The 19,750-nt window shown below is 38.9% G+C and overlaps 1 protein-coding gene across 3 annotated transcripts in view; it reads left to right on the top strand.

Annotated features, from left to right (window-relative positions):
• tmem245 (transmembrane protein 245) overlaps positions 1-19,750 on the top strand; it is a 120,326-nt gene that overhangs the window by 21,771 nt on the left and 78,805 nt on the right. For all 3 annotated transcript variants that reach the window (XM_043690057.2, XM_087987175.1, XM_043690056.2), the window contains exons 2-6: positions 3,414-3,531; positions 7,796-7,891; positions 10,190-10,306; positions 13,107-13,316; positions 18,358-18,527. In XM_043690057.2, the coding sequence (XP_043545992.2) occupies positions 3,414-3,531; positions 7,796-7,891; positions 10,190-10,306; positions 13,107-13,316; positions 18,358-18,527 (711 nt within the window). The remainder of the gene's footprint in view (positions 1-3,413; positions 3,532-7,795; positions 7,892-10,189; positions 10,307-13,106; positions 13,317-18,357; positions 18,528-19,750) is intronic.

Here is a 19,750-nt window from a genome sequence, read left to right as displayed (position 1 = left end):
CTCTTCCCCAAAGCTCTGCATTCCTGGCTTAAATTTATAATTTTGGTACCTTCAGAAATGCACAGTGTACCTGTTAAAGAAGCCTTTCCACTCGGTGCAGGAAGTTAAACCGCACCCTTTTATACAGGAGTAACTCCCACGTTTGAGGTTTGAAGGGCCAAAACTATTTTGACAAAGTTAGAAGATGTGTATGCTAGGTGGGTGGGTGAGGGAGTAGAATGGCAGATGCAAAGTGTGGTAGTGGATACACTACTGACTAGGAGTAGATGGTCCATATGAATGTTTAGTCAGTTTCATAGTAAGTTTTAATTCCTCTAACCTTTCCTTGGTAACTATTTAAATAAATTATAACTCTCCAGTCTCCTACTTTTACTGAGTTCTAGATGCTGTTGTGGTTCTGTTCGCCGAGCTGGAAGTTTTTGTTGCAAACGTTTCGTCCCCTGACTAGGCGACATCATCAGTGTTTGGGAGCCTCCTGCGATGCGCTTCTTTGATGTTTCCTCCGGTGTTTATAGTGGTCTGTCCCTGCCGCTTCCGGTTGTCAGTTTCAGCTGTCCGCTGTAGTGGTTGGTATATTGGGTCCAGGTCAATGTGTTTGTTAATGGAGTTTGTGGATGAATGCCATGCCTCTAGGAATTCCCTGGCTGTTCTCTGTCTGGCTTGCCCTATGATAGTAGTGTTGTCCCAGTCGAATTCAAAGCGGCAGGGACAGACCACTATAAACACCGGAGGAAACATCAAAGAAGCGCTTCGCAGGAGGTTCCCAAGCATTGATGATGTCGCCTAGCCAGGGGACGAAACGTTTGCATCAAAAACTTCCAGCTCGGCGAACAGAACCACAACAACGAGCACCCGAGCTACAAATCTTCGCACAAACTTCTAGATGCTGTATAATTGCCCATCAGAAGCAGAACTTCTCAAAGTTACTGCATTGTCAGTGCATTAGGACTTGAGAATTTCTGTGAAAATATCAGGGTACTCTTACTATCTGAAGACCAGAAGATCTGGGCTGTGATGTACTGTGATCATTGCCTCCAACGTAAGTATTGAAGGAATTCTCTCACGTGAATTCTTTCTTTTCCTACTAGTATTTGATGAATTATGCTATTTCTGCTTCTGTCTTTAAGTTGGAGACAAACGTACTGTATGTAATTCACTTGGACGTAGAAAAATGTTTTGTCTTTTGGATAAATATCTCAACAGGATAGTGTTTAGCAGATTAACAAATTATCGATATTTTCAATACTGCCTGATTATTCAAAATGCTGTTTCCTTCAGCATATATAATGAACTTTGAGTGGATATGTTAAGCCAAATAAACAGCAGACCCCAGCAGTTTAGAATTTGGCAGAAGTGGAAATTACACCATATAAGATTAAATATTTGGAGAAATAAAAGAAAGATTGTAAAAACTGCAGTAGGTAATATTCACTAAAGATTAGTGAAGACAAATGTTGGTCCCTGACAGTCAGTAATGTGGAACAAAGAGATGACAGACTAATTAAATACATGCATTGGTCCTGTCTTCACAAAGGAAGATGTAAACGCTAACAAAACTGTTGGGGAACCCAAGACATAAAGTGAGGAAGGAACTGAAGGAAATTGGCATCAGTAAGAAAATAGTGGTGGGGTAATCAAAGGCCAATTAAATCCCCAAGGCCTGAAAACATACATCCCAATGTACTTAATAAGATGCCCAGAAATAGTGGATGCATTGGTGGTCATTTTTTGAGTTTCCATAGATACTCTGGACATTTTCTATGGATTAGAGAATAGCAAAGAAAACATTACTACCCTAAAGAAAAGGGGTGGAGAGAGAACCAGGAATTAGAAGTCAGTTAATGTGACTGCAATATCGGTAAAAGTGATAATGTTTATTATGAAAGATTTAATGTCAGAGCACTTGGAAAACAGTGACAGTTTAAGACAGTGTCAGCATGGATGTTTGGAAGGGAACTCATACTTGACAAATTTGCTGGAATTTTCAATGATTAGAGTTAAGGTGGGAGAGCCAGTGCATGATTTTTACTTGGGCTTTGTGAATGCTTTTGATAGGATCCCACAAAGAAGATTGGCATGTAAAATCAAAGTGCACAGAATTGGGCTTAGTGTACTGACATGTATAGAGAACTGTTTGGCAGACAGGAAACAATTGGAATAAACAGGTATTTTTCTGATGGAAGGCTGACTAGTGGAGTACTGTAGGGATCCGTGCCTTGACCCCAGCCATTTACTATATATGAATGATTTAGATAAGCAGACAAAATATAATATCTTCAAGTTTGCATATGACACAAAGCTGAGTGGGAAGGTGAGCTGTCAGGAGGATGCAGAGATTTTGCAGTTTAATTTGCACAAGCTGAATGGAAAATTCCATAACTGACATGGTGTAATGTGGATGATTGTGAGGTTATTCACTCTGTGAGCAAAAATAGTAAGGCAGATTATTTTTTGAATCGTAATAGAATGATAACGGGGAGGTGCAGTGAGACTTGGGTGTCATTGCATACCAGTTGCTGAAAGTCAGCATGTAGGTGCAGTAGGCCATAAAGAAAACAAATGGATTGTTGGTCTTCATTACAATACAATTTTAGTATAGGAGCAGGGATCTCTTGCTACAGTTTTACAGGGCCTTGATGAGGCCAAGTCTGAAGAATTGTGTTTTTGTTTCTTTATCAGAGCAAGGATGTTCTAGCTGCAGAGCAAGTGTAACTAAGGTTTAACGGACTGATTCCTGGGATGGTACGACTGACATATGAAGAGAGACTAGATCAGTTAGGACTGTAATCATTGGTGTATAAAAGATTGAGGAGTGATCTCATTGAATCCTATAGAACTCTAACTGGACTAGACAACGTAAACTCTGAATGGATGCACTCAGTGATTGGGGTGTCCAGAACCAGGGATAACAGTTTCAGGATATGGGGAAGACCATTTGGACTGAGATGAGAAATTTCTTTACCCAGAGTGATTAGCGTGTGGAATTACTGCCACAGAAAGCAGTTGAGGCCAAAACATTGAACATTTTTGAGAGAGAATTAGACATGGATCTTGGGGATAAAAAGGATGAAAGGGTATGGGGAGAAAGCGGGGACAGGGTACTGAGTTGGATGATCGACCATGATCATATTGAATGGCAGAGCAGCCTCGTGATCGAAAGCCTGCTCCTTCTTCTGTTTTCTATATTTTTAATGTTTCTATTACAGTTCTCTGCAAAGGAACGTTTGCTTCAAATGTTCAAAAGACTCAATGAAATAATTAATCAATGTTCCTTGGTACAGTAAGTTAAAACAAGGTTTGTTTATCTTATAGACAAATATCATGGTATTGATCGAATTAAACTTTAGGTATACGTAAGACACAATTCATTACGTCACCCATTTCATTTAACTGTTATTCTTGTCCTGTTACAGGTATGGACTCTTGTTGTTGGCTATGTGTTGGCAGTTTCGTTTAAGTGGAATACAAAAACTGAACGTTTTCTGAAAACTATCTCTGTTCCAGTTTGGATAGTGCTTCTCTTTTATTTAGGTAGGAACCATTTATTTTGATTAGTACATGCCAGGTACAAGACTCTTTTTAGTCTTGTATAAACACAGAACCGTGGATGCTGGAAATCTGAAATAAAACCGAAGAGTGCTGGAGAAACACACCCTGTAAGAGTGACTGGACTTGAAAAATTTCTTAGATTACATTAGATTCCCTACAGTGTGGAAACAGGCCCTTCAGCCCAACAAGTCCACACTGACCCTTCGAAGAGCAACCTACCCAGACCCATCTCCCTCTGACTAATGCACCTAACACAATGGGTGATTTTTGCATGGATGATCCACCTGACCTGCACATCCTTGGATTGTGGGAGGAAACTAGAGCACCTGGAGGAAACCTACTCAGATGCTGGGAGAATGTGCAAATTCTGCACAGTCACCCGAGGCTGGAATCAAACCCGGGTCCCTGGCGCTGTGAGGCAGCAGTGCTAACCATTGGTGAAAGATGCTAGAGATCAGAGTCTAGGATGGGGGGTGCTGGAAAAGCACAGCAGGTCAGGCAGCATCCAAGGAGCAGGAAAATCAATGTTTCAAACAAAAGCCGTTCATCAGGAATGAGCACTACTCCAATCTAACCATTGAGCCACCATGCTGCCCTTTTATTAATTCTGTTTTTCTCTCAACAGTTGCTGCAAGACCTGTGTTTCCCTTGCACTCTTTGGTTTTGCTTCAGACCCATTTTAGTATTGGTTTAATCTTTGTCAAGCAGCAGCTTGAATATCTCTAAAAATTGGAAACCAAAGGAAAGATGGGTGGGAGAATTTACATGAGTGATCTGCAGTGCCTTGAGATAGTAGGGAACAATATGTATTTTTCAAGGGTTCTCTGAAATTTTCTCAAGGGCTACCTTTTGATTTTTGGGGACTACTTTTTTGTTTAGAAAGAACTCCTTTCTCATTCTCACTAACTATATTTTTTTGGATATGATAGACTGAACATCTCTCCCATATCAGCATATCCTGGCCTTGAACACTCCTAGCAACTCATTTACCTCTTTCCTTCCCTTCCTACCCTGCTTGCTGCTAGTCCACTCTGTGGCAGTGCTGTTTGTTTAACAAGGTTATGCTGTCTATGGCTTTTTTTCAGAGAGGTCGTAAAAGCAATGATTCTGAAAAGTCTGGCTTTGGATGGGATATAGGGCCAGTTTGATTATAGCTAACAGATACTGCCTTAGGAAAAAGGCTTTCAAGTTTTTAGAAAGAAAACTTGTACAATGAAAGGGGAGTGGTCAGTTCTTCCAGCTCAGCTTTTCTCTGGTTTGTTTTGGTTTTGGCAGTCTGGCTATTCACTGAAAGCAGTCCGGCAGCTTGAGACTGCTGGTCCAAGAAACAGCTACATGAAAGAGGGTGTTCTATGCTGCTATCTGTCTTGCTGTCACTCGCTCATCCCTCCCCGTCCCCCCACTGCTCGCTCTTTCTGCAACCCCCTCCCCCCTACCTTTTTCTGTAAGAGCCTGTGTTACCTTTAGTGCCAAGGAGTGTTTATCAGGATTGGTGCAAGTATTTGCAACAGCACTAAATTGGGATAATCTGTTGGGTTTTCGGAGAGGCTAAGTTATTCTATATTGTGTTCTCTTTTGTTTATGTTTCATTCAGTAATCTTCCAAATAAATTCTGTTTTGTTTAAATCTAAGTGTTTGAGCCACCTGCAGTACTCTTAGAATATCTACTCTATATCTGCTTAAAATAACTGGCAAAGTTAGTGTCTGGGCTACTTTTTTGAAATGTTTTGAGGGGATTTGGCCGTGTCCATAACAACTTGCTGATTATGTTTTTCTCTCCACGCATGGGAGCACTGTTCTGAGGAATAGTCACTGGACTTGATACATTAACTCTAATTTTTCTTCACAGATGCTGCCAGACCTGCTGAGCTTTTCCAGCAACTTCTGTTTTTGTTACAGATTTACAGCATTCACAGTTATTTTCATTTTTATTTAGTCTGTAATTGTAAGAACAGATCCTGACAAATTCTGTCCATTGTACTCCAGGGTACTGTTCTCTGGTTGCCTCAGTATTTGAATTTGTCCCAGTGTTTTTGGGAATGTTGCGCACAGGTTTTCCTACTGCTTCAATGTTATTTTGGTGCTGGATGGCAGTGGTGCAATTCTGCTAGTATTCTCTCGGCTCTGGTGAATTAAAGGGAAAGTTTTCTTTCTCAGAAATGCAAGCTAAAAGCAAAGTATTTTCAGGATAAACTATAACATGATTCTCTAAGTATTAAAAAGAATTACGATTTATAATGAAAGAAAATGCTGGAGAAACTCAGCAAGTCAGCATCTATGGAGAGTGAAACAGTTAACGATTTGAGTTCAAACACACTTTGCAACTCCAGTTTAAAATTTAAAAGTCAGACTCTTAAAAATTGTACCTATTAATGTCCTCTTTTAATTTAAATAACAAATGGCTAAGACTATTTAGATAATGTAAACTCTGAGTTACACTCTTAGGTTTCAAATGAACAATAAACTAACAGTGCCTTAGAACCTTTAAAATTTCATCTTTTTTGAGTATACTTTTTTTTTTAAGTGTTTAAACAAACAAATTAAAAAATCTGGTTGAGCTAACTAGTGAATAAGGACTGACTCCGAATGGAGTTGATGGCAGACTGAACATTATAAATACAGCTAGCAATACTGAGGTACCCGTTTTTTTTAAATGCAGATTGGAACAATTGAAGAAGGTTTAGAAGTTTGACCTTAAGTACTACTTCATTTATGTTATTTTTCATGCTTGAACTTGTATCAAAAGGACAGGAAATTATGAGATGATAATAGCTCAAGTTTTCTTTCTGACTATCCTGGTAATGCATGATGCACCAATAACAGAATTGTTAATTAATCATAACAATCAATCTCTGATTTTTCTTCTAGAAGATGCAGATGAGAAATTTGGAAAATTTTGGGAACTAGAGATCAGAAATCACCACCTCCCATGCACTAGCTATGTCATAATTTACTTCTTTACTGTATCTCAAAATATTAATTTTCTTAACTCCAATTCTGATGTGTAAAGTTTGAAACAGCATAAAATTTAGAAAATTACTTTGCAGCACTTTTCCAAGAATTCCCTTTTTGTCTTTAAATGCTTTTGGAGTCTTAATATCATTGGAGTTTTTTCCCTTGAAGACCTTGGTTTCTTCAGAAGCTTTTGAGCTGCTACTTCTAGCTAATTTGGATTGTGCAATTTGTCTAATTTACTAAAACATAGGCTCAGGTTCAAGAGGTGTGTAGTAGCATCTCTGAACAGATTGATTAAAAAATAAACCAACAAGGGTTTTTGTGCTGTGGAGTAATGTCCTTACCTCTGAGCCAAGAGGCCCAGGTTCAAGTCCCACCTGCTCCAGAATTATAACATTTCTGAATAGGTTGATTACAAAATACCTAATATCAACCTATCAACTTTACTACGAGATCTTTTAGCAATTTCTGCTCAAAATTTATTGACTAGCTCAAGGGATAGTTTCAGAATCTTTCATAAGAGGTGATGGCTTTTGTAATGGTCAGCGGCTTGGTGTTGAAAATATGATTATGGTTTCACAGACCTCTGCAAACGTGCAAAATATATATTGTCTTTTCTTTAATCAGTCATTCAATACATACAATTTTAATTAACATGCTTCTAGAAAACATTTAACTATTTATATTACACTATCTGGAACCTTAACCAGCTCATAATTTGGTTTCTGATTCCAACTATTTTTTGTCGATTCAAACATGAGCTGGAACCCCGATCATTGCTGTAATTCACTCAGCAGTGATGTTCTCTTATGCTGATATAATTATACTTATAAATGTTGACTCACCTCTCATGTAATTACTTATCCATCCTGGATTTCCATTCATTCTGCTTTAGTCTTTCAAATAAGACTTCATCAAAAAGGACCTTTTGTTAAGGTCTAAGAACATTAAAATCATTGAGACTCCAGGAGAGGATGTGGGAGAGTTCCAGCAAATCTTTCACTTATACATTATACATCTAAGTGAAATGTTACGTCAATGCTATTTGTTGGTTAAGTTATTACTGTTGTGCTTCTCAAAGTTATAGGCCGTGTGCTTTAATTTTCCTTCCTAGCCACCTCCAACACTCTAGGTTATAAATCACCTAATCAAAGAGTTGTGATCATCTTCATTTATTTCAATTTTTCAAGATGATGCTCCTCATTGATCTTGAAATGCTTGACATTAGTTGTATAATAAAGGAAGTTACGATGGATGTTCAGATTCAATTCTTAAAATCTTTTCTATGTAGCATCGATTGCTGGCAGTTGGCGTATTCCAGTTTTTGTAGTGATTGTCATTCTTCTGGTTATGGGAGCAATTCAGGAGGAGAAAGGAACCGATACTGGTAAGTTGATTTCATATGATATACAGCACACTTTCTATTTAAATCTCTAACAGATGCTCCATTTATTTGTATTGAAACTTTGCATTCAGAACATCAAATAGCATCCACAGTGAGTTTTTCTTTTATTCCCTTCAGTTTACAATTCATACCTGTAAAGCTTATTTTCCATTCCTGTATGTACATGCATTTATCTCACCAAGTTTCATGTCTGATCTGTAACAGTATGGACGTTTTACAATGCAGCACTGGACATCTGAGTCATTGGTTTACCGTGAGCTAATAAATTAAATTGCAAATGTATTAGATAATATTCTATGGCATTTACTAGTGTTTTGAGAATTATGTGCCACAATTCTTTCTATTATGCTGTGAAAGCAATGAGTATATATTCCTATAGTTAAGTTTAATTCCTTACCAGCTTTAAAGCTGAGAATATATAATACATGTTTGTTTGTTTCTTTTTACTAATTGAAGTTGGATATTTGAGTCTGAGTAAGGTCTGTGCTTTTTAACTGAAGTGAAGGATAATCCTTCTTGGCACGGGAAGTTGATCCTTCTGATTGAGCAGAACTGAGATCTAGGTCCTGAAGTTCAGCAATGGAGCAATGAAACTTGGTAGTGTAGGAAATTCTTTTGATTAGATTAGATTACTTACAGTGTGGAAACAGGCCCTTTGGCCCAACAAGTCCACACCGCCCCGCCGAAGCGCAACCCACCCATACCCCTACATTTACCCCTTACCTAACACTACGGGCAATTTAGCATGGCCAATTCACCTGACCTGCACATCTTTGGACTGTGGGAGGAAACCGGAGCACCCGGAGGAAACCCACGCAGACACGGGGAGAACGTGCAAACTCCACACAGTCAGTCGCCTGAGGCGGGAATTGAACTCGGGTCTCTGGCGCTGTGAGGCAGCAGTGCTAGCCACTGTGCCACCGTGACGCCCATTTGATCTATCTAACCTGTTGAGAGGAAGCCTCAACTTAGTCAAAAAGGATTTAAAAAGTGATATTTGACTCAGAAGTTCATTTTTGTGTTTTTTTTTAAAGCATACTGGGCGGCACGGTGGTAACTGGGCGGCACGGTGGCACAGTGGTTAGCACTGCTGCCTCACAGTGCCTGAGACCTGGGTTCAATTCCTGCCTCAGGCGACTGACTGTGTGGAGTTTGCACGTTCTCCCCGTGTCTGCGTGGGTTTCCTCCGGGTGCTCCGGTTTCCTCCCACAGTCCAAAGATGTGCAGGGTCAGGTGAATTGGCCATACTAAATTGCCCGTAGTGTTAGGTAAGGGGTAAATGTAGGGGTATGGGTGGGTTTCGCTTCGGCGGGGCGGTGTGGACTTGTTGGGCCGAAGGGCCTGTTTCCACACTGTAATATAATCTAATCATTCAAAGGAGCGTGTGGACCTGATGACATTTATGGCATCAAATGACTGGGAGCATTGGTTATGACTTTCCAGATGACCAAATAAACAATAAATTTGCTCTCTGTGATTAGGGTTCTGAAGGTTAACTCCATGTTTGCTCCATTTCTGAACATGCCAATCAGTTATTAGTTAGAAATGAACCTATTCTAGTTATGATTAACAAAATACAAATGATAATTATCATGAAACAAATAACTGCAGGTGGTGGGCCTGAAACAAACAAAAATCAAATGGAGGTGCAGGTGTTGGACTGGGACGGACAAGGTCAGAAGTCACACGACATCAGGATATAGTCCAACAGATTTATTTGAAATCACAAGCCATTGGAGTGCTGCTCCTTCGTCAAGTGACAGAGCAGCGCTCCGAAACCTTGTGATTTCAAATAAACCTGTTGGACTATAACCTGATGTGGTGTGACTTAAAACAAAAAAAAAGAGAAATTGCTGGAGAAGTTCAACAGGTCTGTCAGCATTTTTAGTAATTAGAGTGAGATATAGAAGTTTTGTTTTTCATACTGAACTTGTTTTTCTGCTGTGCCCTTTTAGCCTTTGCCCTTTCCGCTGCTGTTGCCGTCCCTTTTCCCTTTCCTCTTGTTTTTATTGAAGAACATTTAGGCCATAGAAAAGTATATTTCCTCTTAATAATCTTTCTGAAGCTAGAGTTATTTTGGAACACTAAAGCGTGTAGTCAGTGTACTGTACATTATTAAAATTGTAGTTTTTAAAACAACAAAAACTCTAGAACCCCAATTGCATTGCTTTGTTGCTAAACTTTCCTATCTTGTAGAATGTGCTTCGTTCTGTTTGATGTCTGCTGTTCTATTCAGAATGTTTGGCTTTTTTTTGACTGACTTGTTCTTCTTCCCTATAGGTTTGGAGCTGCCTGCTCATATGATACAAATTATTGTACGCACTATTAATATGGCAGTATCCATGACTGGATTCAGCCGTCCCCAAGAGGGTCCCCATCAGTCAAAAGGATTATCAGGTGACACATTTTCATGTTTGAAGTAATTTGGGAAATTAATAATTTACAACATTGTTCTCCAGCTTTGTTAATAGCAACCTTGGTTGCAAAGTTTATACACCCAGGCCCCTTTGTACATCAGCATTTCTTAATACTTCACGATTTAAATAATGCTCTGCCATTCTGTCTTTCCTACCAAATACTTAATGCTTAACCACGTGCTGGAGCTGTCCAGGGCAGAATACCAAAATAGTACCCTCTTTCCCTTTGTCCTTTATAGTGTCCTTTTCCCGTCTGTATAAGGATAATTGCAGATTTTTCAGTATAATATATTTCCATGATTATATTGTAACCAAATAGATTTTTTTTTCTTTGAGGCATGTGCATGACTCTGGTTAGTGCTTTAGCAGTATAGTGTATCATTATTACCAGCCTATTTTTTTAAACTCTTCACCATCTTTCCTCCATATATTGTAGCCAGAGATATCAAGTGACCATTCTATCTCTTGAATGAGGCAGTGACTCAACATGTCTCCATTCTTGTCACTATAAAATTAGCCACCATGCCTTTTGTTCCTTCCATCTATGTCATTGATATACATTCCAAAAATGTTTAGACATAACACTGACCCTTGTGGGACCCTACTTGTCATGTCCTACTCAACTGAAAGACCCATTTATCTGCACTACTGTTGTTTGCCAGCGAGACAGTCTTCTGATGCTAGTGTATTACCCTACATCATGAACTTCTATTCTGCACAGTAACCCTTTGTGTCATCTTGTCAAATATCTTTGAGAATCCAAGTACAGTATATATCCGTGTTTCCCTATATCCACAGCATGTTACTCCTTCAAAGAATTGTAATTGATGAACTGTTACTTCCGTTTCACAAAATCATTCTGACTCTTCTTGATTACCCTGAGTTTTTTTCATGTGTCCAGTTCTAACTTCCTTAATAATTGATTATAAACCTTCCCTATGACAGACATAAAACTAAATAGCCTATGGTTTCCTGTTTTCTGCCTTGATCCCTTTTTGAATGGAGAGATTATATTTCATACTCTCCAATCCTTTGAAAACTTCCTGGTGAATCTGCTACATTACTTAATCTCTTTTAAATGCTAGCATGAAGTCCATAAGGATTTGGATGCTCATCAACCTTCATCTCCATCATTTTGCTCAGTCCTGCTTCCTTATTAATTGCAATTCCAGGATGTTCCTTTCTTTCAATTTCCTTGACAGCTGCCTTCAACCCTCAGAGTAAAATAATTCCTCTTCATGTTGGACTTTAATAGCCTTCCCATTTTTAAATTGTTCTCCTGGTTTTAGATTCCCCAACCAGCTGGAAACATCTTATTTGCATCTGTCCAGTCTATTCCTTTAAGTGTTCTGTAGGTTTTAATGAGATCACCTCTCATTCTTCAAAACCCTAGAGAGTACAAACCTCTTTTGTCCAATCTCTCTTTCACAGAACATTGCCAGTATTTCACTCAAGTCTGGTGAACATCTGAAACAAAAACAGAAATTGCTGGAGAGCCACAGAAGGCCCTAAAGAAGGGTCACTGGACCCGAAATATTGACTCTGCCTTCTGTCTACACATGCTGCCAGGCCTGCTGAGATTCTGCAGCAACATCTGTTTTTATTTCAAATTTCCAGGGTTCTTTGTTTTTAGTCTGGTGGGCCTTTGTTATACTCCCTCTATGGCAACTATATCTTTCCTGAAATGATGATGACTGAGACTGCGCTGTACTCTAGTTGAGGTCTAACCAAGCTCTTGCGCAATTGAAGAAAGACTTCACTACTCCTATACTCAAATCCTTCTAGATAAACTCTGGATCAATGGTGCCGGAAGAGCACAGCAGTTCAGGCAGCATCTGAGGACAGGCAAAATCCGAGGACAGGCAAAATCGACCTTTCTGGCAAAAGCCTGATGAAAGGCTTTTGCCCGAAACGTCGATTTTTGCCTGTCCTCTGATTTTGCCTGTCCTCGGATGCTGCCTGAACTGCTGTGCTCTTCCGGCACCATTGATCCAGAGTCTGGTTTCCAGCATCTGCAGTCATTGTTTTTACCTCCTTCTAGATAGAGGCTAACATTCCATTAATTTTCATGCACCTGCATGTTAGCCTTCAATGCTTCATTGACACAGGCATAATTCCTTTTGTACGTACACACTTTTCCAACCGCTTACAATTTAAGTTTAAAATACAAGTCTTAGACTCGCTCTTTCTTTCAAACCAAATATAAAATTCTCTCCTATTGTAATTTCTGCTACCCAGAGATACCTTTTACTCTCAAGTCATTAATTAATCCTGTCACATTATACAATGCGAAGTTTAATGGAACTTACTCTCTGGTAGGTTCCATCATATTCAGCATTAAGAAACTATCTCAAAAGCATTTTCTGAACTCCTCAATGAGGCCACTATTGCCAGTATGATTTGTCTTCCAGTTTATACATAAATTAAAATCACCTATAATATTGCCATCCTTTTATCACAAGCACCCAATGCTTCCTGTAAGCTTATTCCTACACCATGGCTTCTTTTTCCCTCTTAAACCTTATCTCCATTTGATACCTGAAAAAAATGGAACATGTTTAACAAAACCTTTTGTCCTGTTTCTGAAAAATCTTGGATTTGACAACTGGGTAATTCACGTTTTTGTTAGTTGAGGTTTGACTGTTTAGTTGATATAATGAAATTGAGGACGTTCTGAGGACTAGATTTATTAGTATCAATGTGCCAACGTCATTTATAGTCACTTGTAAAGGTCTCATTGCTAGATTAAATGTATAGTAATATTTTCTTTTTGTCATTAGATTCAGTTGAAACTAGAGACACCAGTCCTCCCTCCTCCTCATCGTCTGCCTCATACACTCCATTAGGAATACCAAGACCTGAAATTGTGTCTTTTATGAAGAAGAAGAAAACAAGTGACATCTATTTTGTGATGCTTGTCTGGGCCATTGCTGCTGTACAGATCTGGCTGAACCTTTGGATTCTTGAATTGCTCCCTGTACCAGTGGCTGGTAATATTTTGATCTTGTTACACTTCAATGTTAATTTGATTCTTCCTTTGTTCATCTCTCCTTCACTGTGCCATTGGTGACTATGGTGTTGGTCCTACAGGCCCTTACACTTTGGTCTTCCTCTTATATACCCTTCCATGTCTTTTTCCCTCTTCTGTTGTCTCACTTTAAAATCTAACACTTTTTTTTCTTTCTTCTATTTTCCTCATTATTGGTACTATATAAATGAAGATTGTTATCGAGATAGGCTTTATGATCAATCATGTGGTGTTTAGAAATTTAAAATTTGTTCTGATTTACTGGGCAAATGAAAGTAATTTTTTTTTCTAGACATGGCTCTTAATGCTTAAAATGTGTAAAAATAAATTCAATAAGCATGTTATTGTTCTCTTTCTTGAGTTGCTTCTACTTTCCCCAGTCATGTGGACACTGAGACAATATTTAGGTAGTTACTCAGCTCTCCATTGCTAAATTTTTATTTGTTCATTTGTGCAGCATGGGCATTGCTGCCTGGCTGTCATTTATTGCTCTTCTCTAGTTGCCATTGAGAAGGTGATACTGAGCTGTCGTCTTGAACTGCTGCAGTACATGTATTGTAGATAGAACTACAATATTGTGTTAGGTAGGGAATTTCAGGATTTTGAGCCAACAACAGTGAAGGAACGATGATGTTTCTAAGTCAGGATGGTGAGTGGCTTGGAGGCGATCTTACATGTGATGGTGTTCCCATGTATCTGTTGCCCTTGTCCTTCAAGATGAAAATGGTCATGGGTCTGGAAGGTGCTGTCTAAGAACTTTTGGCAGACTTTGGTACAATGATATACTTGCATATGATCCCTGAAATCTTTCTATTTTATGACCACCTCCAGTGAGGTGATTGTTTCGATAGACGCACCACTGAGCACGATCCCTCTGCAGTGATTCTTTGGTCTTCACGGAAGAGACGTTCATCTGCTTATTATAAGCCTCTTGACCAGATGTGGTAACTACCAGGAATGGGGCCATGAACAAAACTATGCCGGAGGCCCCAATGTTGCAGGAGCAAAAGGGATCTTTCTGAATTGGAAGGGGAGCCGTGTGATGCCTCCTACAAGGTTTATGGGGAATCACTAATTAATCTTCCCCTGGAACTTGTTAAGTATGCGTTCCCTGGGTAACAGGCAGTGGTCTCCCCACCTGGAACTATCACCCAAATCCTTTATAAAGCAGACCCATGTCCTGGTGATGGGGGTGGTGGGGTACTCATAGCAGACCCAGAGACCCCTTGTGGTGCAGTGGTAGTGGACTGTGGAGGCCTGGGCTCAAGTCCCACCTGTTTCCAAAGTATGTTATGATATTTTTGAACAGGTTGTTTAGAAAATTCAAAATATCATACAACAGACTCCGAGCCCTTGTGGAACAGTGTTCCTACATCTGAGCCAGGAGACCAAAGTTCAAATTCCAAGTGCTTCAGAGCTGTCTAAAACATCCCTGAGCAGGTTGCTCTTGCTTAAAAAAAAAAGACAGAGGGCTGTTCTGGTGCAGTGGTAATGTCCTACCTTTGGACCAGAAAATCTAGCTAGAGATCAGACCTACTCCTCAAGTTTCATAATAGGCCTGAACAGGTTGCTTTAAAAATATCTACAAAATCGAGCAAGATGTTCCAAACATCAAGATGGTCCTTGTTAGAGTTCTAATTCAATGAGTTGATCACATTGCTGTTTTAAAAAACAAAAGATCCAAAATGCGCTGGTAGTGTCTGTGCCTCTGATCCATGAACCTGGGTTCAAATCCCACCTGCTCCTGATATGTAATGGCGTCTCTGAGCAGATTGATTGGAAAGTATCCAGAAACTCTGTCTTGGGCTGTGACTAGCCTGTGTATGCCACAAGAAGTGGCTGTGTTTGTTGTTCAACAATGAATAATGTTCCTTTCTAGTTGGGCTTCCTGAATTATTGTCGTGTCCATACTAGTTTCCATTTTTAATGGTCTGAATATCTTCAGATTTGCTTCGCTAATGACCTAAGAACTATTGTCTGTGGAGTCTGCAGGGATAAACACTTCTTCCATTCCTCTTTTATTTTTCATCGCAACTCTGTTTGAGAATCACTTTCAGAATAAAAAGATCAGCTTCACATGCATACTGATGACATACTTTAGCCCTTCATTCCATAACACCAGCGAGTGACATGCACATTCCACAAATGAATACTTAGAAACAAAATGTTACTATTTCTAATGGGACAGTAGATTTATCGTATCTTAACAATAACTTACAGATCTATAACACATTTTCATAGGAAAGCCATAAAACCATAAGATATAGGAGCAAATTTTAAGAGTTCAAAAGAGATGTGCGAGGTGGGATTTTCATGCAGAGGGTGCTGAGTGCCTGGAATAGACTGCCAGAGGTATGTATTCTTGACCCATCTTTGTTTCTAATGCAGTTCTTCAGTTCTGAGAACTGAGTTCCTTCAACTTGAGTCTCTAAGATCCCTCCTGACTTTGCTAACATTTGGCTATGCCTTTTTGTGTATGCTTAGTACTTTGAATTCCCTCCTAAATCCTCCCTGATTCTCAAGCTCCCTCTGCTGAAAATCACTGATAATTTTGTATTTTGAATATTTTTATCTGATTATGTATCTGTGAAATGTATTGGGATGCTTTTGATTAGTGAGGCAATCAAGGAACACAGACAGTTGGCAGGAGAATGTAGTTGAGAAACATATCAGCCATGATCAAATGGCACAGCCAGTTCAGTGTATTGAATGGTTTTAGAGCAAGAACGAAGAATAATGCTGCACAGGAACAGGTGCCTCAGTCCTCAAAGCCTGCACCAACACATTTTTCTCTTCCATACTAAAATTATCTTCACTTACATGATCCGTAACCCTCTATTCCCTTCCAGTTCATGTTTATGTCCAGGTGCTTCTTGAATGCTGCTATTGTCTGTTTCCACCGCCACCTCTTGCAGTGTATTGCAGGCACTCAGCACCCTCAGCATGAAAATCCCGCCTCGCACAACTCTTTTGAACTCTTTTAAAATTTGCTCCCATATCTTATGGTTTTATGGCTTTCCTATGAAAATGTGTTATAGATCTGTAAGTTATTGTTAAGATATGATAAATCTACTGTCTCATTAGAAATCATAACATTTTCTTTTTAAGTATTAATTTGTGGAATGTATGCGTCACTCACTGGTGTTACAGAATGAAGGCCAATACCCCTCTGATAATTAAAACTGAAACACCCAGAGAAGCTCGCCTCACCTTGTAATCTGATAACAGCATAACCCTACTTCTCACCTCCCAGTCTGTTATAAAGGAGTGGCTAAATGAAATGAAATCCTTTCACTCATTGTACCATCAACAAGTAACTATTTATCTAAGTCCAACAGTGAACAAATTAAGACCGCATCTCACGAGCTGAGCGATTTCTCTCTAACTATCTATTTCTGAACAAAACAAGATCCTAATAGGAAGCTGTTTGAATAAATACAAGAATTAAGAAAACTAAAACTTAGACTCTCAAAATTCGCACAGAATGTGTCTTCTGAAATGCTCTGCTGTCTCTCCAGTCTTCTGCTGATGCTGTCAGAATGTTTCCTCTAATTTATTCTATTCTGAATGCCTCTCTCCACTGAATTCTGGTGTCAGGAATATTATTTAAGAGTGCCATGTACCTTTAATAATAGACGGTGCTTTTTAGAGAGCTGGAGATTTCTGTGAGTGCAAGATGTTTTTCTCAGATGGTGGGTGTGCTCTAACTACAGATGGCAGTTGGCTCCCTCTTAATTTTCAAAATGCCCACATCATTTATATCCTTGATGACTTTTTTTTACAATCAGATTGATTCTTGGTAGTCAAAATCATCAGGTTTAAATGTGATAGGTTTTCAGTATCTAACTGCTTGTTTAACTTAATTGGCTGATTCAAGCTAGTTATCAAAACTGTAAAACAAGTTTAAGGCTTTTCAATCACACAGTCAATTACAGCTACTTGCAGACATGTTTTAAAAATCTTCAAGCTTTGAAAAGCACTTTTTTCTCTTAAAGGGACCATGTACTCTGTCCTTCTATCATTTAAACAAACTCTAGCTTCCTACCTTCCACTTCATGAGTACTCTTACACAACCTTGTAAAACTGGCCAGCATATGTTGTCCATCCCTCATTGTCCATGCGAAGGTGGTGGTGAGCTGCCGCCTTGAACTGCTACAGTCCACCTGACATTAACTACAATGCCATTAGGGAGGAAATTCCAGGACGTAAGTCTGGTGACAGTTAAGGAAGGGCAGTGTATTTCCAAATCAAGATGGTGAGTAGCTTGGAGTGGAACGTGCAGATGGTGGTGTTCCCATATATCTGCTGCCCTTGTCCTTCTAAATAGAAGTGGTCGTGTGCTTGAAAGGTGGTCCCTGAGGATCTTTGGTGAATTTTTGCAGTGCATCTTGTAGATAATACACAGTGTTGCTACTGAGCATTGGTCGTAGAGGGAATGGATGTAGTACTAGTCAAGCAGGCTGCCTTGTCTTGAGTGTTGTTGGGTCTGCACTCATCCAGGCAAATGGGGAATATTCCAGCACACTCCTGACTTGTACCTTGTAGCTGGTGGACAGGCTGTGGGGAGTCAGGAGGTGAATTACTGGCCTCAGCATTCTTAGCCTCTAACCCGTTCTTGTAGCCACTGTGTACATGTGGTGAGTCAGTTGAGTTTCTGGTCAATGATAACATCCAGGATGTTGATAGTGGAGGATTCAATGATAGTACCACAATTGAATGTCAAGAGGCAGTGGTTAGATTGTGCCTCATTTGTGATAGTCATAGTTTGGCATTTGTTACTTGCCACTTGTCAGCCCATTATTGTCCAGATGTTGGTGCATTTGACCATGGACTGCTTTTGTATCTGAGGAGTCCCAATTATTGCTGAACATTGTGCAATCATCGGTGAACATCCTGAAATATTAATGATATTAATCTAATCAAGCAGCAAAATTAAATTTGTTTTTGACTTTTAACTGCTATCTTCATGAAGTATTCTTAAATCCTTTCTTTTTTGAAAACAGTCTGGGGTCTTAAGAAATTGGTTCTACGTTTTGGATTAATGAACTTTGCGGAGAGGCATATTAGTAAACACTGGAAGATACTGTCAACCTTTGTTAAAGAAAGACAGGATGCTTTGGCTCCAAGACCAATCCGAGGACTAGGAAAAATCATTGTTAAGGCTGACAGCAAGGTATGATTTATCAACTATTATCTTCTGACTAATCAAGATTGCCCTTTCTTTCTACCTCTTTCTTCGCCTGATTGGGTAGGGAAGATTCTTCTGTTATACACTGTTTAGAGATGCTCATAAAGGCTGACTGTTAACGTGCTTTCTTTTGTCCTCACTTTCCTGGCACTTGATTGATGCTATCTATATTGGCAAACTATTTTAAAACATTTTAAATGGCTGAAAATGAGTTTTTTTGAGATCACATTTAAGTACAGTTTGAGCAGTAATGAATAGATGCATGAATTGCTCTTATCCATCAATTGTCAGTAATGTTTTGGAAAATTGGCTTAAAATTGTCTTCATCTTTTCATCCTCTTCTCTCTTCCATGCTCATGTGAAAATTGTTCTTTGTCAATTTTAATTGAAAATTAAGATTGCAAATGATCAAAGCTAATTTTGAACTTATTATGCAGATTTTTGCATTTTACAAAATAATTACTGTTGCATTCATAGAATTGGGACATCTGTGGAAAAGTCCTGAAATTCAATCCAAAAATGGTACTGTGAATAACTTCTGACTAAAAAATTGTCACTGACTTTTCTTTTCAATTCATCTAAAATTAGTCTTCTTGCATCATAATCATGAGGAATAGAGAATAAATTGAGTTGATATATAATTTTGTCAGATGTTTTGTAGTTGTGTGTTCTAAGTATTTAGTTTTATTTACATTATAAAGAATGAAAATAAACTTTTAATATTTAATGTTAACACAAATATTCAGGTGTGTCAGAATGGACAATAATCGGCATTCAAGTTGTTAGTCCTAAAATCTAATATTTGCCTCTCATTCTCCATAAATACCCCATCCTGCATTTTCAATATTCTATAAAACAATTAAATCTAAACTAATTATGTAATTTCCTTCGATTGAACTAGGGTCTTCTCCCAAGTTTTAGGTTTACGGCAATGTAGCTAGGCTCAATTTTCTTAAATTTCTGCTTTAAGTAAACAATCTTTGAGTTTTAATCTCTACACCCAGCTTGAATGCCATAAGCTAAGTATTATCTTAGTTGCTCTTGTCTGCCTGTGCTTGGATATTCTTACTATAATACAGTCCTCTGTATCGACACACTAATCCACCTGAATGAGTCTGTGCTTTATACAAACTTGACATCTGCTCAAACTACTGTCTGCCAATTTTTTTTGGATCATCCAGATATGTCCTGTAGCCTGGTGCCGTTTC

This window comes from Chiloscyllium plagiosum, unplaced genomic scaffold (assembly GCF_037043375.1).
Source record: "Chiloscyllium plagiosum isolate Xiang-an unplaced genomic scaffold, Cpla_swu_hap1 HiC_scaffold_5, whole genome shotgun sequence".
Lineage (NCBI taxonomy): Eukaryota > Metazoa > Chordata > Chondrichthyes > Orectolobiformes > Hemiscylliidae > Chiloscyllium > Chiloscyllium plagiosum.
This window is presented reverse-complemented; position numbering and strand designations above follow the sequence as displayed.